This window comes from Meira miltonrushii (genome assembly GCF_003144205.1).
Source record: "Meira miltonrushii strain MCA 3882 unplaced genomic scaffold FA14scaffold_3, whole genome shotgun sequence".
Taxonomy (NCBI): domain Eukaryota; kingdom Fungi; phylum Basidiomycota; class Exobasidiomycetes; order Exobasidiales; family Brachybasidiaceae; genus Meira; species Meira miltonrushii.
The window spans coordinates 212,609-236,308 of NW_020289945.1; the positions used below are offsets into that span (position 1 = coordinate 212,609).

The window sequence follows — 23,700 nt, forward strand, 5'->3', positions numbered from 1 at the left end:
TGTTGCAAAATGTCAATGCATATACAATGCACGTCTCTGTCGCTCGAAAGCGCGATGCTCATGATGTCGATAGCCAATTCCAGCTTGCTTTCCACATTCACATTGGAATACATCCTCTAGACCTGTTCAAATCGGCATTGTTGGCTGTGGGTAGGCGATGATGATATTGCACATGAATCAAATTAAATAAAAGACAGAGTACTATTGAATACATTGATTTGAGTGGCATACACTGAACCTTTCCAATTACCGCATTCTACGACTTTGTTCAACTTTGGATTGATCTTGTAAATAATCACCAATGGCCACTAAATCGTTTCCGTTTGCACGTCTTAAATAATCCAATAAGGTCGTTCGATCTGCATCAGGCAAAACATCACAAAGTTTATCCAATGCTTCACTTTCTCCGGGCGTCATTGAAGGTGCAAGATTTGAACTTCTTCTTCTACCAAGCGAAAATCCTCCTGCCACTGTACCGTTCCCACCAGCTGTCAAATTGTTATTACTATTGTTGTGCGAAATGGAAGATGAATGCGAATCGGAAGAATGTGCAGATGTACTTCGTAAAGGTGGTTGTAAAGAAGGTTGTGTTGGACGCCTGTTTGGATCTCGTACACTTTGATAAGAAAGTGAATTCTTCACATTGGTAAGTGCTGGCAATGATTGTTGATTGGAACGTGGACTTCTTCGATCACTTTGGCCATTACCGCCTGCCATCGTTGGAGATGAATTGGCAGAATAGTCCGTCGGTGCATTCAAATGCGAGCTGCTACCTCCATTTCCCGGGATGCTATAAATTCCACCCGTCGTCGACAACCCATGCAATCCAGTCTTTCCTTCTTCATGATTAATGGTTCGAATTGATGGTACAGAATCAGATCTGTGGCCCATTCCACTTCCCAACGAACCAAAGTAAGAAGGAGCATTACCCAAGGCACGTGGGCCTTGAGGACCACGGGAGTGACTGGATTCTGATTGAGAATGCAAATCACTTCCTTTGGACGTTAACGGTGTTCCAACGCTATGTTGTGATGACATATCAGGTGAAGATACCAATGTAGGACTATATGCAGCACTTGAAGGGCTAATGACCGATTGATCAACCGATTGACTACCCGCGATCGGTATCGTTTTAATCTTTGGACTCGATCCCGTTGTTGGAGCAGGATTGGATATTCCGCGTGATCGAATACTACTCATCACATTCTTTGATGGACTATTGCTGTTAAGAGATGAAAGTCCAATTCCTGTCCCTTGCGTCTTACGCATGCTCGACTTGCGTCCTAAATTTGAAAAGAAATTCCGAGGTTCACGCTTATCGCCAAAGCTTGTACTGCTCGGGAAATTGGAATTGTAAAAGCCTTCTTGTGATGGTCTAGTTTGATGTCGAATGGATGGCGATGAAGTAGAATTTGCACCAGCGAGCATCGGATATGGCAGCGATTGTGGTAAAGCAGTGGGCGATTCAGGAATGGCAGCTTCGGAAGGATGATGGGATACAATCTCTTTTGCCTTGCCACCATCTCCACGCATAGGGAAAGTGGCATCCGATCGTACGCTTGCAGCATAGCCAGAACCATCTGTTCCTTCTGCTCGCAGGTGACGCTTGTTCGGCGTTCCATGTATTTGTTTGATCGTTGAATTGGCAGCAGCTGCCGCAGCTCGTTGTGCAGGTCTTTGTACCATCTCCAACCAGATCATCACACCTGTAGGCGTATTCATCAAATCATTGCAATAATAAGCATAACTTCTCGCTCTCTCCCAAGGCGCCAATCGTTTTTGCTCAATAATTGCAGCGGGCTCAAAAGCGGCTGGCCAAGGAACAGTTTTACCATAAACATCCAATCGTGCAATTTTGTTGGGAGCAGTGCTTCTTTGTTGAGATCGCATTGCATGAGGTATAAACGAAGCTTGTTGTTGTTGTCGTGGTGACGAGGCTGCAGTGGCAAATGCTGAAGGTTGTTTAAAGTGATCGGCAGCTTGGATCACTGGAATGACGGGTGGTTGAACTTCTGTTGCATCTGAATAATGAACGGGAGCCGGCGATCCAGGAAGATTGGCTGCTGAAACGTAAGGAGAAGCTCGACTGGATGGTGATTCAGGCGCAGAGTCAAATGAAGTGACTGAGTGCGTCACCGATTCCATATCCACATCAGAAGGAACGGAAAGAGGGATACCTTGCCTTTGCGAATGAGTTGCACTGCCGTCTAATCGTGCTGATGCTGTATCCCTTGAAGCTTCAACAGAGCCAATGATCGGTGTCCTCTCCAAATCGCCAAATTTTCCTGTAGCTGTTGCCGATGTTGCACTAGAGGTGAAGCTGACATCTTCCAAAGCTTCTCCTACTGCTGCTTGTAGATCTGTCATATCCACCAATGCGCTCTTTGTACCGGTCAGCGAATCTGAATCGTCCAAAGTAGGTTTGACGACGGCAGCATCATGTTTTGCTTCTGCTGGTAGAGGAATAACCTGTGCATGTCTATGCTCTTGTCTATGTTTCGAATCCAAGCTAGGAGAACGATCCTCCACCTCATCATTTGTTGAAGGCGGAGAGATTGTCGTAGATCCAAGTGTAGCAGGAGGAGAAGCTGTCTCGCCCGGTCCTTTTGTTTGCATCAAGCGCATTCTAGCACGCTCTTTGGCCAAAGCTCTCGCTTCTTTTAGAGTTCTGGGTCGATTGGGATCTGCAGCCGCTGAAGCTTCATGCTGCCTTTGCCATTCCTCTTCACTCATTCCTGCTGGTGCTTCATGATGTTTGACATTTTCAGATTCTTGTTCCAGGCTTGGTGAACCTTTGATAGATGCGCTATTTTCATCAGGACTTTCTCCGATAGAAGGCTGATGACGTGTATGCATACTCTTTTTATTCGATGTTTTGCTAGCTATTGAACCAGTTCGAGAATGATCGTTTGGCGAAGTTACAGAATCGTGCGCTGTCGTTTCCTTATTGAGTGATCCTTTGCTTTTAGATACACCGGAATTGGAGGTGCTTGCGCTCGATTGATCCACACTATGGCGTAAAGATGAAGTAGCGACGACTGGGGAATCCAAAACGCTACTTCTGCGTAAAGGAACGTCTGGTGAATCGAGAGCGTTGGTATACACATCATGCGATGGATCTGCATTGGCATCCATCGTTGGTTTGATTGGTGAATCGGGTTTTTGAAATGGACCTTCTCCTTCAAAACTGTAACCGTCTTCGTCGTATTGACTTGCATCACTTTCATCATCGTCTTCGCCAATTTGACGTTTTGAACGTACGCCAGGAGGAAAGATACCACCTTTCAAGGCAGCATATGCGTCACGTAAACTACTTGAAGTACTTCGAATACTTTGCGTTTCCGCGGCATAACTTGATTCACCATTATTTTCATTTGACGGAGATCCGTTATTGTCTTGATGAACGTTTGTCATCATATGATCAAAAGGTATACTTGGACTTTCTCCTACGGTATTTGGTTGAGCACTAGGTCTGCGAGAATTCGAAACGGATTCAAATGGTGCACTGTGATCGGAATGCTGAGAACGAGTGTCGAATGCATATTGATCGAAAATGCTCTTTGCTCCGCCTGGAGTGGAGGGAGAGCTGTTTGGATTCATTTTCAACGTTGGGCGTCAAAATGATTGATTGTGAAAAAAGGCACTTAAGAAGCCATGTCAGGCTTACGAGCAGGCAATCCTTGTAGAACGTTGAACGTCGTCGGAAATTTCTATCGAACCAAAAGCAAATTAGAGACCGAGGTATGGTAAAGGCAAATAGGGGAAAGCCATTCGCGTTTTATGGTATAGAGTCAATATTCTTTTCAGAAGCGGCAGAAAGAACGGAGCAAGGTGAATAAGGGGAAAATAAAGGAAAACTGATATGATATTATTAGAAAATGATGCTCACCAACAAAAAAACAATCACCCTGACTGACCAAAGAGAATTACAGGCTTGGCTTCTGGACGTGCACAACGTGTTTGTTTCAGAGTGAGTGGAATTATGCCTTGCCGTGTCACAGCCTAAGCTTATGAGATGTTCTTGCAGTTCTATATTGACACACAGCCATTGCGCCTACAACCCACATAATTACACTGCGCCGGCGCTTCGGAAGCAATGCGTTTACAAGTGGGGTGCGTGCGGTCAATTGAAAGTGAGCAAGCTGTTCACCATCAACATCGGATTGAGCCTCATTTTCAGTCTTAATCAATACACTGTTTTGATCGTGAAATTAGTCATTAGTGTTTAACGAAACCAAGATGTACAAGTCGCAAAAAAGAGATGAACAAATGAGGAACGAAATGACAAGATACATGAGCATTCAAAGAGAGAAGGATAATAAATATTGAAAAAAGAGTATGAAAATCCATTCCTTGCACCGCCTCTAGCTTTTGAATGAACTTTTACGAAGTTGATGTCACTGTAAAGGGTACAATTTGATGTTTGTGATCCGAGGAAACTCCATTTTCACACGCATTGATTGACATGAACCATGGATCTTTAAAGATTTCTTCCGTCATAATACGTCCTTTTGGATCAGGACAGAGCATCTTTTTCAGCAATGGTCGACATTCGCGTGGCGATAAATTGGATAACGGTGGCGGTGATGTAGATGTGTGGTAAGAATGAACGAATTCCTTGAACGTTGGATCTGACATCTTGGCAACTCGCCAAGGAAGTTCTTGAAACTGCATGCAATAAAACACAACTGCTGCCGCCCAAACATCCACTAATCGTGCATCGTATTCCTTGTGTTCGAATTGCTCGGGTGCAATGTAAGGTTCACTTCCACACAATCCTTTACTGTAATGCGTTGACTTTTCCCAACACATACGGAAAACGTCAGATACACCAAAATCGGTGATCTTGATATGTCCACTTGCATCTAACAGCAAATTTTCGGGTTTGATATCACGATGTGCTACACCCATGCTATGCAAATAACCGATACCGCTCAAAATTTGCTTGAAGTTGCACTCGACCACAGCCTGTGACATTCCACCACGTTTGATAGCAGCATACAAATCTCCACCAGGACAGTATTCCATCACTTCACACCAATGTCTGTTCTCGTCTTGAACCAAATCGACAGTTTCAACAATGTTGACGTGATGCAAGGTAGAAGAAATGCAGAATTCGGATGTCAACTTTTTGACGTATTCCTTTTCGGTTTCGTTCTTTCTTCGTTTACGGAATTCCTTCACGGCATACAATTTCTCTGTACTGCGATCCCACTTGTGCGCTAATCGGACAACGGCTGTAGCACCTTTACCGATTGCAGCCTTTTCACAAACACCATACTTCTTCAAAAGACTGGCCGTTTCACCACCACCACGACCGCTTTCGCTACCTCCATTTTTACTACCTTTCTTACTTCCTCCGTCAGATCGATTGCCTTGCGATGTATTTGATCCACGACGAGTGAGACCAATCATATCACGAAGGGTGTTGCTAGCGCTTGACTTTGCATCACCGTCTTTCTTCTTGGAAGGCTTGGATGAGCCTTTTGCTTCCCAATCACGTAAAGCAGCTGCTGTCAAGCGTCCACTTTCGTTTGGCGCTGCATTTGCATCCTTTTCGCCCGCTGGCTGGGATTTTCCGTCACGTTTGATGCTCACGTTGCGACTTGGAGGTTGACTGGTAGAGGGACTTCCTCCTCCTGCGCCAAAGTCAAGATTGTGCAAAGCTTGATGTAGTCCTGCAGACTCTGGCCCGAGTTCGCTTCTTGGACTACCTGGTGGTGAAGAGCCGCGACTTGAAAAGCCTGAGCTTTGATTAACGCCATGATCTACTGCACGAACGGCGGGGCTACGGGAAGGTGATCCTTGAGCGCCACCTTGATTACCGCGCGCGTTACCTGCATCAGACGAAGAGAGCATCCTTCTCATCATTCCTCGCATATCACGCCCTGAGCTTTCTTTGTTTGTGGCTGGTGCTTCATTTGATGATGGTGATGTAACTTGATCTGTATTCGCGCCAACTTTATTTCCTTTTCCTTGAGCCGGATCCGCCACTGCGTTCAATACACTACCACCGCTGCTCACCTTTGTAGAGGCAGCAGCTTTGGGTTTTGGTGACATTGCGCGTGGAGGAGGGGATGAAGGACGCGAGAGTGATCTTCCAGCAGCGGCGGCCGATTGTCCGTTTGGATGACCATTGGTCTGAGCGGATGCTTGGCTTGATGCGGGTGCTTGGCTGATATTTCCCGCATTACTTGTCTTATCGATTGGGTTGCCTAATGCATCAAAAGGTGTCGGCTCACGTACCAATTCCAAATTTTGCGAAGGATGTTTGACCATTGAATTATCACGACTTTGCATTCCACCTAATCGACGTTTTGGAAAGTGTAATCGATCAGGTGAAGGAGGTCGTGAGAGATTTGATTCTGTTTCGCTGTCGGACAGCATTTCCTTTGCTAACCGTTCACGATCACATTGTGTCTCATTATTGTTTGAAGAAGCATAAGCTGCCATCATACTTGTCAATGGACGGAACAAACGATCAGTACTGGATGTGCCGTTTTGCAAAGTGGCGGTGATTGAAGGTGGAGAAGTATCCTGCTTGGATGGGGATCCATTTGTAGCAGATGCTTCGTTGGTGCTTTGTTGTGCCATCTTGAACAATTTCTAATTGAGGGTATATGCAGGGTTTGGGTTGAAATGAAATGCAGTGTTTGTTATTGAATGTTGTTATGCTTCTGCTGTGAAGCCCTGGGAATACGTTGGTATGTCGCTTTACTGATCTCTGCAAATACTCATATTGTAGTGCAAAAGTTGTCGATCTTGAATAGGAGTGGTGCAAGAAAGAGATGCTATGTGGAAATGATCTCCTGAAGAAATGCTTGGCAAATGATCGTCCGGGAACGTTTCCTGTGTTGAGCTGTTCAATTAATCCGATCCTGCCTGACAACTTGAAATGCAATCAGATGTGCCAATCGTGTGCCACCGTTATTAGTTCTGCTCTTATTCAGAGTGAGAGTGGGATGAATGCAAATGAAAAGAAACGTTCCAACTCCGTTAATCTAGTATTGTGGTCCTCTTTTGAGAGATGGCGTGTGAAAAATTCAAAGTGTGGAACTTGAATATGTAATTGATATGATTTTGTTTAGTTGTATTGATCCGCAGCCCAAAAGATGAGCAAAAGCGGGGTGGCGTTTAAAACGCACACTTTTGAAACGCAAGAAGCGCCTAGAAAGGTCAACTTCGAAGTGCTGATTCGAGTGAAGAAGGATGGGTAAGAGGTTGTAAGTGAAGGGATGAAATTATTTTGAATCAAAGGACCGCAATCAAGGTTTGGCTGTTGTATATCAAATTTTGTCCCATGCAAGTAGGGTGTATGAGCATTATCCAACCGCTTCTGCCAGGTAAAGTGCCTTTCTTGAGTTAAAACGGTATGCGCGTAAGTCCGGCATGTCTTGTTTTTCTACTTCAACTCTGTAGCCTTCAATACACACATGTGTATCGGCTGGTAAAACTCCGGGCTTAAACACACACACACACAAATTGGCGTCAGTTGCCATGCGTTCTTTAACCCTCAACCCAGGTTTCGGCCGATGCACTTCACGTCGGCGTATACATTTTTGTATGCGCTAAGAGAACCAGACTTAACAATCTTATGATAAAAGCACAAAATTTAACAGCCACAAAGCTCAAATGATCGACAATTGCGATTCGATTTTAAAACGCGTATCGCAAACGGGTTGACCTCATACCGTGTTCTATGACGATTTATGCTGTGTTGATTGATATACAAGCTGAGCATTTGTGTGAATATTTGTTCCTGTGATCAATTGTCTAAAATGGTTGATCTTATACTAGCATATGTGGCCATCTACATTATATAAACAAGACTAGGTGCTTACATAATCTGATTTACACTGCCTGCCTCCACGTGCTTATTTTACAACTTAATTTTTAAGATGAGCTACGCGTTGCTGCAAGGAAGATTACAGGATTGACTTTCATTTATGACTGTTGGCTTTCTTCTTCATCTGCTACTTGCCTGGCAAACAAGTCAGTATCTCCCTCCTTAACTCCAAACTCGAATGTTGAGATAATCGAAGGGCAAGCAGACATCCCACAGCAATTGTGAGAGAGTGTCAAAATGCCTTCCTCTCCTTCTGGCTCTTCTTCAAGGAAGCCAAAATCACGCTCTAGCAGTGGTGGTGGAAGTAGAGAGAAAAAAGGTCAATTAACTTCCAATGAAAAACGAATTTGGCAATTAATTCAACGTCAAAATGGTCAAACAATCAGTAATGAAAAGTTGCAAAATCTTCTTGAGGATATTGAAGTGAAGGAGTTACTAGAGAGTATCAATTCTTTATTATCAAAAAGTTTATTGAGCGCAAAACAAGATCATAATGGTGGTTTACATTATATTGCTTTTAGCAAAAGCGAAGCAAGCACTATGGGTCAGCTAGATCACGATGAAGGTATCATATATTCTTTCATTCGTGTGGCAGGCAATGAAGGTATATGGACAAAGCAACTCAAATTACGTGCAAATCTTCATCAAACGATTATGCAACGTGCTTTGAAATCGCTAGAGAGCAAACAATTAATCAAAGCTGTCAAATCTGTCAAATTTCCAACAAGAAAGATTTATATGCTCTCAAGCCTAACGCCTTCGGTCGAATTATCCGGTGGTCCTTGGTATACGGATAACGAATTGGATACCGTCTTTATCGATCAATTATGCACAGTCTTGTACCAATTCATCGCATCAAAAACCTGGCCTGGCAAACGTGATGAATCAAGCGATCCATCCGAAAGACCTATATACCCGGCTTCCCATATCAATTCCCTTCCAACTGCTATTACATGCTTGCAATTTCTCAAAAAAGCCGGTATCACCGATACAGATTTACAGGTGGAAAACGTTCAGAGCCTATTGGATGTTTTGGTATACGATGGAAAGGTTGAAAAGATTCCACACTTTCGAAGAGGAGGCAATGACGATGATGATGAATGGACGTCAAAGGGCAAGCGTGATGGATATTCAGACGAGAGCAGCGAAGGAAGCGCTGTTGGAAGCTCAGACGATGATAGCTCGAACGAAGACGGAAGCTCTAGCGGATCCGAATCGAGCGAAGACGATCGACGAAAACGCAAGCGCAAGAGTAGCAAGAGCGATCGACGTAGTTCCAGCAAGAGTAAATCTAGCAAATCTTCTCGTCACTCTAGTCGAGATCGCGAAGACAAAAGAAAGAAAGAGAAACGTAAGCGCAAGAACGATTCGTCTTCCAAGTCCATCTCTCTACGAAGCGATTCGGAGGATTCAGAAGAGGAGGATGATGATGATGATGTGGTTATGAGCGCTGAATCGTCTGCTGGCAGTGTATTCGTTTACAGAGCCGTTAGACAGATCCGTCTAGAGACTGGCTGGATCGAAGTGCCTTGTGCTCATTGTCCCGTATTTGACTTTTGCTCTGCTGGTGGACCTGTGAATGCGGAAGGATGTTTGTATATGCGTGATTGGATCAAAAGTAGTGCCAACATGCGTGCAAAGGAACTGGCCCAGAACGAGGTTAATGAGGATGAATTGATGACAAATGGCGTCAATGGCAATCATGCGAACGGTACCATCGAGTACGATGAGGCTTACGGAGAGGAAGAAGATGAAACAATTCACGCCGATGCTTCTCTTAACGCGGCTGATGAGAATGAAGATGATGAATACGGCGGTCAAGAAGTTTAGTCATTTTGTACTTTTATCAATATATTATATTCAATGTACAACTAAGTATAGCTTGTGTGAATGTGTGGGTGTGATTTGCTTAAATCAGATAATGTTCAAATGCGACCAGCCTCTTTGAGTTTGCTGACGAGTTCATCAACTGATTCAACCTTTGCACCTCCTTCTCTCTTTGGTGGTTCTTGTACTTTGATAGTCTCCAATCGAGGCTTAGCAGCATCTTCTAAACCAAGATCTTTCAAAGTGAGCTTTTGGAATGGCTTCTTCTTTGCTTTCATAATGTTAGGCAAAGATGCATAACGTGGTTCGTTCAAACGTAAATCGGTCGTCAAAACAAAAGGCAAAGAAGTCTCAACGACTGCCAAACCTCCATCAACTTCACGTGTAACTTGAACTTTTTCACCTTTTTCCAGTTTACCTTTAAATTCCATCTTTGATGCAAATGTAGCTTGTGGCCAATCCAAAATTGCGGCTAACATTTGACCTGTTTGTGATGCATCATCATCGATTGCTTGTTTACCCATGATGATCAAACCGATTTCCTCTTTTTCATTTTCTTTATCAATCACCGCTTTCAAGATTTTTGAAACGCCCAAAGGTTCTAGTGGTCCTCCCAAAGAATTATCAGGAATTTCAACGTGAATTGCATCATCTGCTCCCATTGCCAAAGCAGTACGTAAAACATCGGCAGTCTTTGCAGGTCCAGCAGAAACTGCAGTAATTTTTGTGATTGCATCTTTGTGTTTTTCACGTAATCTTACGGCTTCTTCCACTGCGATTTCATCGAATGGATTCATTGCATGTTTCACATTCGTATCCACTCCTTTGCCATCAGAAGCAACACGAATCTTGACTGCATAATCGATGGTACGTTTAACGGGTACAAGGACACGCAAGTTGTTTACTAGTGTTGGCCTCATTGTGTGTTTTGTGTAGTAGGAGGAAGATGTGGTGGTGAGAAAGGAATGTAGTGGAGTCAAGTTCGGTGATGCAATCAGATTGTTAGCCGTTTCCTTCCCTTCCTCCCGTCAATACACGCACACACGCACACAACGGTAGCATTTTTACCCGAGTTGACCGCGCAACACTTAAAGCGCACCGAATGAGGGGTGCAGCTTTGAAAGCGCGAGTTGTGCTGCTTAAGTAAACGTTCTTTAGGAAATGATTATATCATTCTTCTGAATCACTTCTTTGGAATGACATCCTGATGAATTGCATCAAGGCTATAAAGACACAACGACTCCAACAACTATATATGCTATGCTCTGCCTATTGAGAGAGCCTGATTCTCCGGGATGCTCAGCCTCGAGCCTTAGTTTTGTCTCTCATCATAATATGTGTAGGTGAAACATTGCATTGAGTATTTACAGTTGTATATATTGATCGATCCAGTGGAAAGTCTGCAGCAGGTTGCTAAAATGGTCCTTATTCAACAGTGAATCACTTGAATTCTGTCACGCTTCCAGTCATGATTAGACCGACGATCAGTCCAAACAGTCCCAAAATACTGCTAAACACTTCCACGACTAAAATCTTGACAAACAGTTGTGAATCTGCCGCATCTGCAACAGCTGCATTAGCACCAGTAATTCCGACAGCAACACCGCAACATAGATTGCATAGTCCGACCGTTAATCCTGCCCAAAAGAGACAGAAACCTGGAGGGAGAAAAAAAAAACAATCAGTCTCGATTCCATACTTCGTCCGCTCTTCGATATACTCACCTGTATAGTAGTTGTCTGGCTTCCATAGTCCATCTGGGCCTCCTTCCAAATTGCCACTGATGTTCGCTGAAAAGACGATTGCCATAATCACCCCATAAATTGCAACAACTTCACAGAAGATGATACTGATCAAATTCTTGGTTGTGATACGTGGTGCACGAACACCTGCTCCCAATATAGATGCACCAGTGATAAAGATTCCCCTGTGAATGAGCAAAAGAAAGAATCAGTCAGTCAATCTCTATTTCTCCTCTTCAGTGTAACACTTCTTACTCACCATCCCGCTCCGATCACACTTAATCCGATACACATTCCTATACCAAGCAAAGCCCATGCATAAGGACTTGTTTCCTCTAAGAATCTGAACAAGTTAAAGGAATATATGGTACCCGTCAAAAGCATATAAAGGATCACAGTTGAGATCCCAGTGGACACCAGTCCACCTGCATACAGCAAAGGACCCATTGTGAAAGATGTGTTAGACGGGAGGAGTGATGCAATCTGGCGTCTCTGCTAACAGTCGAATCAATAGTATGCCTTCTAGCTTGTATCTTGCCAAGTCAGAGTGATTGCTCGAATGCTGATGATATGTCCACACCAAATGACGATCTCGAATGAAGGTGAATCAGAAAGATGGCTGAGAACGTAGGTATAACTAACACAGCTTACAGATGAGGCAAGCGTCAGTCATAGGAGTACCATTTGGTTCAATAGCGCGTCCGTGCCACTTTGCTCGTCAGCACGTGATGCGGACCTGGGCTTGAGAACAAGTGCTCCTCATCATTGAGAAGTTTAGAAGGAGAAATGAATAGCGTATTGACGTTGGCACGAACCAGATGAAATTTGAGTCGAGAGTCTTCAGATAGCCTCTGCAGCTAAATCAGCACGCCTCCACGCAAAAAGAAAATGATGTGAGAAGAATATCTTAAAAGCACAACAGATAAAAAATGTACAAATTGTTTACATCAATAATACAACCAATAATAATAATAAAAACGAATGAGACAGGTAAAGTGTTCTATGGTAAAATACGTGCATCAAGTGCAAAAGTGACAGTTAAACAAACATTTGTAAAATCATCATGTCGATCAAAATATGCCAACATTTGTTTTCTGCGTTCTTCCGTTATCGGAGATTTTGTTTCTTCATCTGAATTGACAGTGGTGGAAGAAGAAGAATTTTCACTACTGTCATTCTTTTCTTTGTTTTGATCAGCCTTTGATGCTTGCCTTTGCCATTGTTGTTGTTGTGCTGCTGATCGTGCTGTTAATAATTCTCTCATCGTCAATGCACCGCCCAAAGCGATCCCTTGATCATCCGTAATTTTTACGTGCTGTGCTGCTCTCCATTCCAATTCATTTCCAGCTTCGAATTCAGACGCAGTAGCAGGAAGCTTGATATCCATCACCAATTCCACGCCCGCAAGACGTGATTGAAGTTCGGGTGATGTGGCCCTGAACCGTTGTAAGACAAACAAAGCATAACAAGCAAACAACGTCCTTCGCATCGTTTCCAAGAATCCCCAATCGATGAAAGAGGGCGAAGCGGCTCCATTTGCCTGTCTTTGTTCGATATGAACTTGCTCTAAAGCTTGAACACGTTTCTGCAACAAATACGATAAATGAGACAAACCTACCAAACATGAATCCGTCAAACCTTCATCAACGCATTGTCCAGTTGCCGGATCAGTGGACATCAACAAAAGGATGACCAAGAACCATAAAGCTGCCGTACTGGAAAATACCTCCATATCACTCGATTGAACAAGAGCGTCATACGATGCAACAATCGCTTTTGCTTGTGCTTTAATCATTTCCCAAACCATTCCTTCACTTGCCGGTAATCGAACATGATAAGCTGCCAAAGCAACCCGTACTTGTGCTAATGAAGCAGGCGTTTGTAATCGTGTATTGGCAAGCCAAGGTCGATGAAAAAGTGGTGGAACGGGTGATGTTGCATCAGGCAAGACCATCAAAGCAGGATACAAGGTAAAGTGCCCCGCACATGCTTGTGCAACTTCTTGCGAATCAATCGAAGTTCGTTCACTCGGTCCGGCTGCCCACCAATTTCGTGCTGCAACTTGTGCATGTTCAGAAGCGGACGATGGTTTTGAACTTGATGTGTTCGTATTGTTTGCTCCCATCACTGTATCAGCACTTTGTGATTGACTGGCATTTGACGGTGCTGGTAGCAATGCTGTTGACAATAACTGATTACCAGCCTGAGAAGCAAGGGTTGGCGTTGGTAAAGTGAAAGATTGAGCATTCGACCCCAAAGCAGAGAGACTCGGTCCCATTCTATAAAGAGGCGAAGGAATTACCGGCTCTTCAAGCCATCCAGACAAATCCAATTGGGCGCTAAACAAAGGTCTTGCACTCGCTTGGCCAGCTTCAGCAGGTCTTGGCATTCGAGCTCCTGTCAAAAGGCGCGGCACTTCTGGTCTTGAATTTGGTGCATTCGGTATTGCTCCCGGCCAATTATTGTTTGACGTTTGTCCTCGCATAGGCGTGATTTGTGGCGGTCCCATTACCGCATTCATTGCCTGACTGATAGGTGTTTGTTCATCATCCTCAGCCCTTATACGCGGTACAGACGTATCGATTCCACCTGCTGCCAATCTACCTCCCATGCTGGTTGAAGGGCCTATCAGATATGGTGTCTGATCGGCATAATTCATCGCATAGCCAGCCTGCTGATCGGCGTTATTGTTTCCATAGTCAAACGAGTCGTTCGTGTTACTGGATGATGAAGATAGCGTTCTATCTCCTCTGAACTGTTGGTAAGAGTCTGACCAATTTCGGCTATCGTCACTTTCATAGTCTTCCGATCCTTCGTTTTTGGGAAAAGGATAATGTGGTGCATTAGAAGGTACAGTAATACCAGCAGAAGGCCATTGTGAACCATCCGCCGGTAAAGGTCCAGCCCATTGCGATGGTCCTGCTCCCGCTATTCCACTTGCATACTCCTGCGAAGTTGAACGAACAGTTTTGCGTACGTTTGGATTTCCACTTCTAGCACCATAAACGCACGTCTTTCCTCGTGTTCTACATCTTCCGCAAGATGGTACCTCTAAATCACATCTTGCTTTGCTACGTGCACATTCATAACAGCTCTTTTGTCTATCCAGCGAAGGTTGAGCAGCCGCTCTTGCTTCTCTGGCTAAATGCCTACGTAACAGATCATCTCGAGCAAATGTTTTTCCGCAATTTGGACATTGATATCCACTTGTTGTGCCTGCACTTGCACCTCTTTGCAACATATGCGCAGCTTGATCGTTTGCGCTCATGAAGGATGAAGGCGTAGGAGGATGAAAAGGTGAATGATGATAATGTCCAAATTGAGAAGAAGGAGCGGGAACTGATTGATACAATCGTGTAGGATCGCTTTGCAGCCAAGAGCTATTTGAACTGGCAGGGGGGATAGATGCACCAGGGTACGGATAGGGAAGGCCTGTGTGTATTTGACCTGTGCTGGCACGCGAAAATGCAGAGCCGAATCTTGGTGTGAGCTGATCGGTAGGATTTTGATGAACGAAAGTGGAAATTTGTGGTTGTGATTGAGCCTGAAATTGTGGTTGATGTTGGGCTCGATTAACGATAAATTGACCACTGGCTATTGATCTGCGAAAAGGAGGTTGTTGTGACTGTTGTTCCTGTTGGAAGGTGATTGGATGTTCACTTTGGGATGCTACTAATTGAGAGTAATGTTGTGGCTCTTCTCCTTGATTGCTTGCATATGCTGCTGACAGTGATGGAGAGTTGTGTTGTGAAGGATGAAAGCTTGTCTGTGGTTCAAGTGATGATGCACCTGTTGCTGTTGAAGAAGAGGATGATGAAGATGAAGTGCCTCTTGTTTCGTTTGCTGTATGATCTCCAAATCCAGCTGTATTGGAAGGCGTGTATGGATGAGGTGAAGAAGCCGATAAAGCTGGACTATTATTTGCACTTGTTAATACACCTAAACCTATCGTAGCATCTGATGGTTGCAAGGATGCATAAGGGGATGGATGTTGATGTTGTTGGTGAGTGATTGAATCGTGAAAAGGACTTTGTCCAACAGGCGTGGTAACAATGATCGGTTGCGTATTTCCTTCTTGAATCGTATTTTCATCCAAACTACCACCACCCGGTAGGCTGCTGCTATTTGGATCAAATTCGGCCATCCTCTGTTGATACGCTGGGTTTGCTTTGGACGCGTATATAATTTCACTAATTTATGTTCTTGCCCTGCGTTATGCGGATCAATCAATTTGCACAAATGCGGTCAAACGTCCTCTCTCTTCCAGCCAGCCAGCCAGCCACTCTTTTGCTCTTTTTAAGAGGAATCCCCACGGAGACAAAGGGCTGAGCACACACACACACTGTCGTTTTAGCGTGATAACCGAAAGTCAAAATCGAATGGGTGATTGATGTGCTTTTGGCATAGAAGTGTGTCTGTCGTACGGAGTGGTCCTTCTTTTTCGGATTTAAACGCGTATCATTCTTTTACCATCAGATGGCATTTTGATGGAAATGATGATGGTCAAGGATGAGAAGAAAACAAGATGAATGGAGAAATGTGTAAAGTTAATTTAATTTGGTTCCTTATTTCTTTTCTCATTTGATTGAAATGCCATATTTCTACGGATATGCTAGATCGCATAACCGCGCGGTCGGAAAACTTACCTTTTTATTGCAATGAGAGGACGAGCAAAGTGGCTTGCTGCTGCTGCGAAGATCTTTTACCATCGTCGGGCGTGCAAGGGGAGAAGCGCCGGCTGAGCAGAACAAAAAAGTAACAAGCAATATGCAGGCTTAGCTGCAAATGAACGCGCAAGTCCGAGGCCTATTTCAAAACAAGAGAATTCTCCCCGTGAATTAAACAGACGGAAGACCTACTCTACTCATGAACGACCAAAAGAAAACCAAATATCTCCGTACAGGGTCAACTAAATTCTACTTACGGATATCATAGTATGTACACTAACGGTGTGAAAGTGGTTTGTATTGTATCAACAACGGTAATTGCTTTAACACAAAAGATAAAACTCAATATGACAGCTTCCATGGATTTGGATAGGTGTCATTTAAAGCAGAGTGACGCAAAAGGTCCGTTGTATAGGCTGGAAGTAAACATGCAACTTTCTTTAGCCGAGTCAAACATGACACATTCGTCAATCTGGTACTAGATAGAATTTGTGTCTCTTTATTTTGGCTTCCCTTTCATTTTCTCAAAGTGGAGAACACTATGTACTGTACAACGAGCTTTCTTGGACTACTTTGCCCCTCTGACTCTTCATCTATCTCCCAGCCAATAGTGCAGCTCTGCTAACTAACAATTCATATTAAAGATCAGTTTTGTCCAAACAAGTCCGGCTCAACAATCTTCCCGGAGTAAAGGTCTTGCCAGCATAACAGCTATCTTGATTCGTTGGTGTGCTGCTTGGTACGGTTGTGTGACCAAAGGACTTTTGATGAAAAGCAACAGAAGAGATTTTGTCCAATACAAATGCTGCAAGAAAGCAGTGAGCAGGAAGAAGGTACTTTCAATGCAATCGCTACTTATGCACACTGTATTGAAGAGGGAAATGTAAGCAACATCTTATCTGGTATGACCTTCAAATATACGAAGAGGTAGGGAAGGTAAAGAGATAAGACACCTTGACTCATGAGTAGAGAGAGGACACATTGTATCTTATATGCGAGTGCCTGCTTAGTAATCTACACGCTTGCTTGCATTTAGCGTGTAAATTAATTCTTGACAACTTCACCTCCTTCTCGCTTTCACTTTCACTTCCAACAGTAAAGTGCTTAACTTTCAACTCATATACTTGCTATGTTTGAATAACAAGATGCCACCTCGTAAATCATCCTCTTTCCGGAGCGAGAACAATAGAAAGGAATTCGAGAAGACACCCGAATCACACGCTGATCGGGCTGCTGAATTGTTCGCTAGAGCCAGAGCGGATGCGTCTCGCAGTTCTTCCTCTTCGTCGGTTCTGGGCAACGAAGATGGAATAAAGGCGAAATCAGATTCAAACCAAAAGCAAAGTATACAGAAAAGCAGGCAGGTACATCAAAATGACGATATAGCCAATGTCCCTATTCCACTACCTGCCATATTGAAATCATTGGTGAATTCAGCATTGGGCTCTGCTGCATTTTCAGTAAAAGAAGCAATCCCATTAGCCGGTAAACTGGTTCGAGCACAGTTGAACACACAAGAAAGGCTATCACATCTCAACGGACCAGTTTTAGTAGATGCAGGGATCAAGAGCGAATTGGACAGACACAAAATCTTGATTGCGTTTGGTGTACGACAATTGAGTAATTCGGATTCTGTAATCACGAGTGCAACGGCTAAAGAAGCGGGAAAGGGAAAGAGAACGTCTGATCAAATCGCTTCTTCTCTTTCTGGATCTTCACCATCGAAAGCAAATCAAGCATCAAAGCGAAGGAAGGCTATGGACGATGAAGCCCTTTCACGTGAATATGGCAATGTTGTCGCACCGAAGAATGAACCTGGAGAAGGAGGAGATCAAGTGGATTACGTATTCAATGAAGTATTGGAAGAAGACTCATTGAAAGGAAGGTACGTCTATGTGAATAGGGCACCTATCATGACTGTTTGGTCAACACTCGTTTTGGAAAGGCTTGGATTTGAAAGACGTGAAGCACTCAGTTTGGCACATTGTTATGTGAATACAACTTCAACCGCTCGTGGAGTATCGTTGGGTATAATACCTGCATCAGAACAAGATAAAGCTCTGAGCAAGATCAGTTCCAATCAGCCACACTTTGAATTGATGGGTGTAAAGATCCCACTGATCAAGCTTGGACAAACACAAGAATGGCGTGGGATAAGCAAAGGTGAAGTGATCGGACCTGATCAAGCCTTCAACTATATGCGTAAATCGATGTATCAAACATTGCCCCTCGTGATCGGATCTTTGAGTCTTTTAGCAGATTCGTTCGTCAACCCATCTGTGCCAAAGATGAAATATGAGCTTACCGATGCAGAAGCGGTCGAAGTTCCAGGACCAGATCTATTGCATGCGAAAGCCTATGAACTTTATACGCAATTTCGACCTTCAACAGCGGGTGAATGGGGAAAGAAGTCTATGTTTTATTGTACGAAAGCTCTGGCTCTGCGACGTGGGTATAGCACAGAGTTTGAACGTTGGGATGAACGAAATGATGGAGAACAGATGGAAGCGCAAGCATTTGAAGACGAATTGAGAGCCCTTGTGGCTGATCAGGGTGGCAGTAACGAACAAGTTAGTATCGGCGAAGAAGGGCAGGAAGAAAACATCTCAAGGGTAAAGGAGGAAGAAGAAGTTTCGAATACCCCTAATGGAACGCAAGTGAAAGCAAAGTTTGCAGAATAGAACTTTACATCATGCTCTATATTGCTAATTGTACAATAATATACACATTTTTAATACCGCTCTTTTGTACTACTTCTTCGTGGACTTCTCTCGCGATCACGGTTTCGATCCCGATGGGATGAATGACGATGCTCGTCGCGAGGCTTTGCGTAAGAATTGTCTTCACGATATCGATGTTGATCATGTCTTGCTTCGTCCCGTCTGCTAGACTCCCGTCGATGTCGATCATCGGAGTGCCTGTCAGAGTAAGAACGATGCGAATCCTTCTCGTATGAACGATCGCTTCCTGAATGATGACGCCTGCTGTCAGAACTTCTACTTTCGGTATGATGACCTCGACTACCGTGCTGGCTATCTCTTGATCCTTCCTTAACTTTCAGCACTTTTCCTTGGGTTCTGCTTGAATTCCAACTGTTGGATAATTTGCTGACACTTTGCGAGAAATCCACCCAAATTCTACGATCGTCCACCAGAACATTTTGCATCTTAAAATAAGCCTGTTCAGCCGATTTACGTTGATCGAATTCGATAAAAGCATATTGCAAACTATCCCCTGTCTTTTTGTCTTTTATCACTTCACAGCTTAAGATTTGACCAAAACGTGAAAAGATCAATTCTAAATCTTCACTTCTTGTGACTGGATTAAGCTTGCATACGAACAAGATGTTTTCGGGCGGACGTATTTCTGCAAAGGGTAAATCTCCAACCATCTCAAGTGTAAGTGCAGCCGCTTCTCGATCTTTTCGTCTTCTTTCTTCTTCCACTTCTTCTGCCGGTCGATTTTCGTCTTCGTTTAGAGCAGCTGTTGCGTCTAGTCCGATAGCAGCCATTTGTTCAGGAGTGGGTGAAGGTGTTCGAGAGGGAATATGCAAGCCTTTCGGATCGTCAAATGGGTCATCCAAGACAACAACTTGCTGAATACGAATATCTTGTAATGGCCGCATATCCTTATCCACAAACGCCGCATTCATCTTGTCAAGCGTGCCATCCTTTTCATCTCCTTCAACAATACGTCCAAAAGGTGCATGTTTATCGTCCAGATACTCGATATCGTCGGACAAAGTAACAAAGAATTGACTGCCAGCAACCAAGCTATCCTCATCTTCAGGGCGAAGCCTGCGACATGCCATACTCAGCGTACCTCGCCTTTCATGCTTGCGTGATGGATGCCGTTCGGGGAAGAAGTATGGGACGGAAGAGTATGCGTCGGAAGAAGGATTCAATTGAGACCATATCGATTGACCTCCTTTACCGGTATTTGTTGGATCACCAGTCTGTGCTAAAAAGTTCTTTTGTATTGAGAAAAAGGTAAGATAATTGTATTTGTACGTCTTGCAAAGTTTGAGAAAATTTTCGCAAGTCTTTGGACATTGCTCCACATCCAAATCTACCACTAAATCGCCCAAGGACGTCTCCAAAAGAACGCTCATAATCTTCTCCGGCTGTAATTAGAAGCGTCTGGGCACAACATTTGCCATGAAGTTTCCGCCAATGGTGGTGATGAGCTGGGAAGCATTCGAACATCGGGTTCCTAAACATGCATGCAGATTTAAATTGCATGCTTCATGTGACCGCACGCACCCCCTCTTCTTAACGCCGACATTGTTAGAAAGTGGATTGTAGGCAGTGCACCTGTGTGCTTGTTAGTCTCAAATAAAATGCATTCTATGCTTGGAGTTACACAGCAAGTCATAATTCCACTCACTTCAATAAACACAATTAAGGCCGTGCACGCCAAAAAAAAAAGTATAATCAGGGATTCAGGGTAATTGCACACTAATGGGAGAGAGAGAGAGCACACTCCTCATTGTTGTTACTTGTTAACCTTCACTTGCCCTTGTTAAAACGGGCTGAGCTGAGGTAAAGTGCACATTCATTTGGCACTTATACCAATCAGCTATAGCTATTCTTCATTGATTGGACTCAGCACGCTCGATAAAGCAACAAAGGAACACCTCTGTCATTTTGACTGCAACACCATCAACATCATGACAAGTCCACGTTTCTCTCCCGTGCCATCTGACTTTGGCGGGAGAGCTCTATCACCAACGCTATCAGCATCTTCAAGAACGACTACATCATTTCCAACGGATATGAGCGATCTGTCAAGCTTGGATGGAGATGAAGACTTTGAATTGGTGGATGCTCCAAGATCTGAAAGAGGTGAAATCACCGATGATGACGAGGATGTATTGGGAAATGAATTGACCGAAAGCTTTGACGATTTGGCCAATCGCGGGTCCACCTTTTCAGCTTCAGGAATGATGAATAGATCTGTTGGAGTTTCAAGCATACAATCATCACAATTTGGCGAATGGAACAACACTGCTGATCAAGAACTGTTAACCAGAGGCGGACTGGATGACAGCGAAATTCTACCTTCTCGAAATTCATTGACAACTTTGAAGAATTCAGATTTGATCAATTCATCAACTTCATCTAGCTTACTCAGATTTCCCGACCCTCTAGACAGTTCATTTCAGCAAGTCACTGATCCAGATTCCACATTCATTCAAGAAAAGGTGCCTGAACGCTATTCTCCAAGCAGTGGCGGTAACGCAGACGACGAGAATGAGATGGAAGATCGTACGACTCTCACGGATGCCGTGGGTGCAGACGCATCTAGCCTTCATAGCACAGAAGAAACACCGTTGCAACCATCTGTGGAATTCCCAATAGAAAAGAATGAAGCGGTCGTCATCCCTTCTCCTCCCACCATTCCTACTCCTCCAGCTGGATTTCCATTCAAGATCGATCGAACGTTGTTGGCAAGCAAAGCATTTCGCGCGATGGTCAGTCTCCTTGTCGTTTTGTTGGCATCAGGTGTAATGCCAGTCTGGCGCACAAACCCACCTGCATTGCTCAACAATCGAGCAAATCTAAGCAAGCTGGCTACCAACACTGAGCAGCCCACGACTACTCCTTTCGCTCAATTGAACAAGTCTCTTTCGGTCATCTCTTCAAAAGCAAGCAAAGGATTGATTGTGGTTGGAAAGGCGTCACCGTTTAGTGGCAGTGCGAAGTGCAGTCCTGGTGTTCTAGTAACCACGACAAGAGATGCAGCATCCGTCAAAAGAAAGGCAAAACAATCCGCGGCAAGACAAATTTCAAAAGATTTGACTTTGGCAAAGAAAGGGAACAGCGAGATTATGGTCTTCCAAACGGATACCACTTACTCGTCCAAAGCAGCTGAATGGTTCTTGTCTACGCCTGCAAAAGTATCCACGGTTGACGTCTCACATCTGAAGCATACATCTGCATTTTATCTTACTAAAATTGACCCACTTGCCCGAATTCAAAGACCTTCGCGTGCTGCAAAGACTCTTATGAATGGTTTGCACAAGCAATGGTCGACTCTTTTTGATGGAATCACCGGTGACACGCTCGCTACTTTCTCTGCTGCTGTGTCAAAAGAAGCAAAGATGATCCAAACGGAAGCAGCAAATGTTTGGAAAGAGTTCCATCCACGCTCCAAGCAAATGATGAATGCGCTTCAAAAGACGTGGGAAGCATGGACGCTGGAAATGATGAAAGCATACGTGAAGATGAGTATGATCTTCCATGATGAGATGGAGAAGCTGCAAATTGATCTAGGGAAATCGTATCGCAAAGCATACCGTAAATTGACAAAATTCGGCAAAGAAGTTCATCGCTTCACGGAGAGCTCAAAGCAGAATGCAAATCACTTTCTCCGTCAGGCCAAACCAAATGCTAAATTGAACGAAGCTTTTATACAGCTAATTGAGCTGCAACATGCATCTATGAACTTCCATCACTATCCAGCCAAACTTTCTGCAAAGGCTAAAGAGGCATATGACAAGCTCAAAGCTATTGCATCGACGTACAAACTTGCCAAACCAGGGGCAAAAGGTGGTAAACGTGACTTCAAGACGACACTGCACAGACACAAAAAGCGTTCAGAACATCAAATGAAACGATCGATGAAAGCTTTTAGGAGAACGCAAAAGCGAGCCATGCATGCATGGCATGGTAAAAGAAAATGATGCGTGGTCATGTGGTGCTTCTCTTTATAGTCCCCCTTCCATATCTGTATTCTTACTTTTTCCATTCTTCCCTCCTCTTTGTTCTTACTTGATTCTTGTATATTTTTCCCTGTAGCCTTTATGATCATGTTTTCCTATTCAATACCCACTTCTTACACACAGACAAGCACGATTGCTTCTCCACCTCATTCACTTTGAATAGGACGCGTACAAAAAAAGATTGAACAACACTTTTCTTATGTGAACGGGGGATATCAACGCGTCGAAAGGCGTGAAATTATGAACCAAACTCGCTCACTCACTTTGCAATCATTCATTCATGCGGACGATTGCAATTGCGCCGGTTGTCCTTTATTCAACACCATCATTGGGCAAAAAGTGTGGCATACATTCACATCTGATCTTTAGATTGTCAAGGCAGCTGATCACTGGATAAAAAGGACAAAATTGGAAAAGGAATGCAAGTATGATTGTAGGACAATTGCGTCAAAGCTGAGTATGTATGTTGGATTGGTGTCAAAACCTGTTGAGCTGCTAAAAGGTAATCAGTGAGAAACATCATGTCCGGGCATAAGGAACGCTATTCACCTCAAACTCCAAAAGGCAATCCTATAGCCATACCAGAAAGGGAACAACCGTACACCTCTCATCGACAAAATCGAAACAATCGATCACCATTTATTCCACAAGGATTTCAGCCTGGTAGGGATACTCTCGATAAACCATCTTCATCATCTGCTTCGAATAATGGTGGGCGATCCTCGAGTGGAGGGAGAAGCTTGGTGTTGAATCAGAAAATTCGAAGTCAAGAGATAGCAAGGAGCACAAAACCATCTCCAACTTCAACAAGCATACGTTCAGTGTCACACTTTTCTTCAGGCGTACCACCGGCGCAAAAGAAAAAGCCTTTGCAGATGGAAATAGAGAACACTT

General features: G+C 43.9%; 9 protein-coding genes across 9 annotated transcripts; 3 read left to right on the forward strand and 6 right to left on the reverse strand.

Annotated features, from left to right (window-relative positions):
• Positions 1–28: 28 nt before the first annotated feature.
• Positions 29–3,858, reverse strand: FA14DRAFT_190386 (uncharacterized protein). The gene has a single exon (XM_025501790.1). It carries the CDS (start codon positions 3,598–3,600, stop codon positions 247–249), a length of 3,354 nt encoding a protein of 1,117 aa, XP_025353520.1. The 5' UTR covers positions 3,601–3,858; the 3' UTR covers positions 29–246.
• Positions 3,859–4,383: 525 nt separating this feature from the next.
• FA14DRAFT_123803 (Pkinase-domain-containing protein) lies at positions 4,384–5,415 on the reverse strand (the record flags this gene model as incomplete). The annotated part of the gene is made up of 1 exon (XM_025496603.1): positions 4,384–5,415. The coding sequence occupies one exon, from the start codon at positions 5,413–5,415 to the stop codon at positions 4,384–4,386; it is 1,032 nt and encodes a 343-aa protein (XP_025353521.1).
• A 2,668-nt stretch (positions 5,416–8,083) lies between these two features.
• On the forward strand, positions 8,084–9,676 carry FA14DRAFT_124209 (uncharacterized protein; the record flags this gene model as incomplete). The annotated part of the gene is made up of 2 exons (XM_025496630.1): positions 8,084–9,004; positions 9,356–9,676. 2 exons carry the CDS (start codon positions 8,084–8,086, stop codon positions 9,674–9,676), a joined length of 1,242 nt encoding a protein of 413 aa, XP_025353522.1.
• A 47-nt stretch (positions 9,677–9,723) lies between these two features.
• Positions 9,724–10,772, reverse strand: FA14DRAFT_59398 (putative electron transfer flavo protein beta chain). Its single transcript, XM_025502540.1, has one exon. The coding sequence runs from the start codon at positions 10,591–10,593 to the stop codon at positions 9,772–9,774; it is 822 nt and encodes a 273-aa protein (XP_025353523.1). The 5' UTR covers positions 10,594–10,772; the 3' UTR covers positions 9,724–9,771.
• Positions 10,773–10,994: 222 nt separating this feature from the next.
• On the reverse strand, positions 10,995–12,054 carry FA14DRAFT_161182 (putative PPA1-H+-ATPase 23 kd subunit, vacuolar). Its single transcript, XM_025498994.1, has 3 exons — positions 11,675–12,054; positions 11,398–11,600; positions 10,995–11,331 (listed from the first exon to the last, which is right to left on the reverse strand). The coding sequence occupies exons 1-3, from the start codon at positions 11,860–11,862 to the stop codon at positions 11,114–11,116; spliced, it is 609 nt and encodes a 202-aa protein (XP_025353524.1). The 5' UTR covers positions 11,863–12,054; the 3' UTR covers positions 10,995–11,113.
• Positions 12,055–12,307: 253 nt separating this feature from the next.
• FA14DRAFT_161183 (uncharacterized protein) lies at positions 12,308–16,004 on the reverse strand. Its single transcript, XM_025498995.1, has one exon. It carries the CDS (start codon positions 15,557–15,559, stop codon positions 12,416–12,418), a length of 3,144 nt encoding a protein of 1,047 aa, XP_025353525.1. The 5' UTR covers positions 15,560–16,004; the 3' UTR covers positions 12,308–12,415.
• Positions 16,005–17,176: 1,172 nt separating this feature from the next.
• Positions 17,177–19,226, forward strand: FA14DRAFT_161184 (uncharacterized protein). The gene has a single exon (XM_025498996.1). It carries the CDS (start codon positions 17,228–17,230, stop codon positions 18,761–18,763), a length of 1,536 nt encoding a protein of 511 aa, XP_025353526.1. The 5' UTR covers positions 17,177–17,227; the 3' UTR covers positions 18,764–19,226.
• On the reverse strand, positions 19,133–20,366 carry FA14DRAFT_155923 (RNA-binding domain-containing protein; the record flags this gene model as incomplete). Its single annotated transcript, XM_025497794.1, has 3 exons — positions 19,133–19,174; positions 19,195–20,042; positions 20,345–20,366. 3 exons carry the CDS (start codon positions 20,364–20,366, stop codon positions 19,133–19,135), a joined length of 912 nt encoding a protein of 303 aa, XP_025353527.1.
• A 385-nt stretch (positions 20,367–20,751) lies between these two features.
• Positions 20,752–22,767, forward strand: FA14DRAFT_179881 (uncharacterized protein; the record flags this gene model as incomplete). Its single annotated transcript, XM_025500962.1, has 1 exon — positions 20,752–22,767. One exon carries the CDS (start codon positions 20,752–20,754, stop codon positions 22,765–22,767), a length of 2,016 nt encoding a protein of 671 aa, XP_025353528.1.
• Positions 22,768–23,700: the final 933 nt, after the last annotated feature.

Coding starts and splice junctions, on each gene's coding strand:
- FA14DRAFT_190386 (XM_025501790.1), bottom strand. CDS start 3,600: ATGAATCCAAACAGCTCTCCCTCCACTCCAGGCGGAGCAAAGAGCATT.
- FA14DRAFT_59398 (XM_025502540.1), bottom strand. CDS start 10,593: ATGAGGCCAACACTAGTAAACAACTTGCGTGTCCTTGTACCCGTTAAA.
- FA14DRAFT_161182 (XM_025498994.1), bottom strand. CDS start 11,862: ATGGGTCCTTTGCTGTATGCAGGTGGACTGGTGTCCACTGGGATCTCA. Junction 11,601..11,674: donor AGTGTGATCGGAGCGGGATG/GTGAGTAAGAAG, acceptor GCTCATTCACAG/GGGAATCTTTATCACTGGTG. Junction 11,332..11,397: donor GCCAGACAACTACTATACAG/GTGAGTATATCG, acceptor TTCTCCCTCCAG/GTTTCTGTCTCTTTTGGGCA.
- FA14DRAFT_161183 (XM_025498995.1), bottom strand. CDS start 15,559: ATGGCCGAATTTGATCCAAATAGCAGCAGCCTACCGGGTGGTGGTAGT.
- FA14DRAFT_161184 (XM_025498996.1), top strand. CDS start 17,228: ATGCCACCTCGTAAATCATCCTCTTTCCGGAGCGAGAACAATAGAAAG.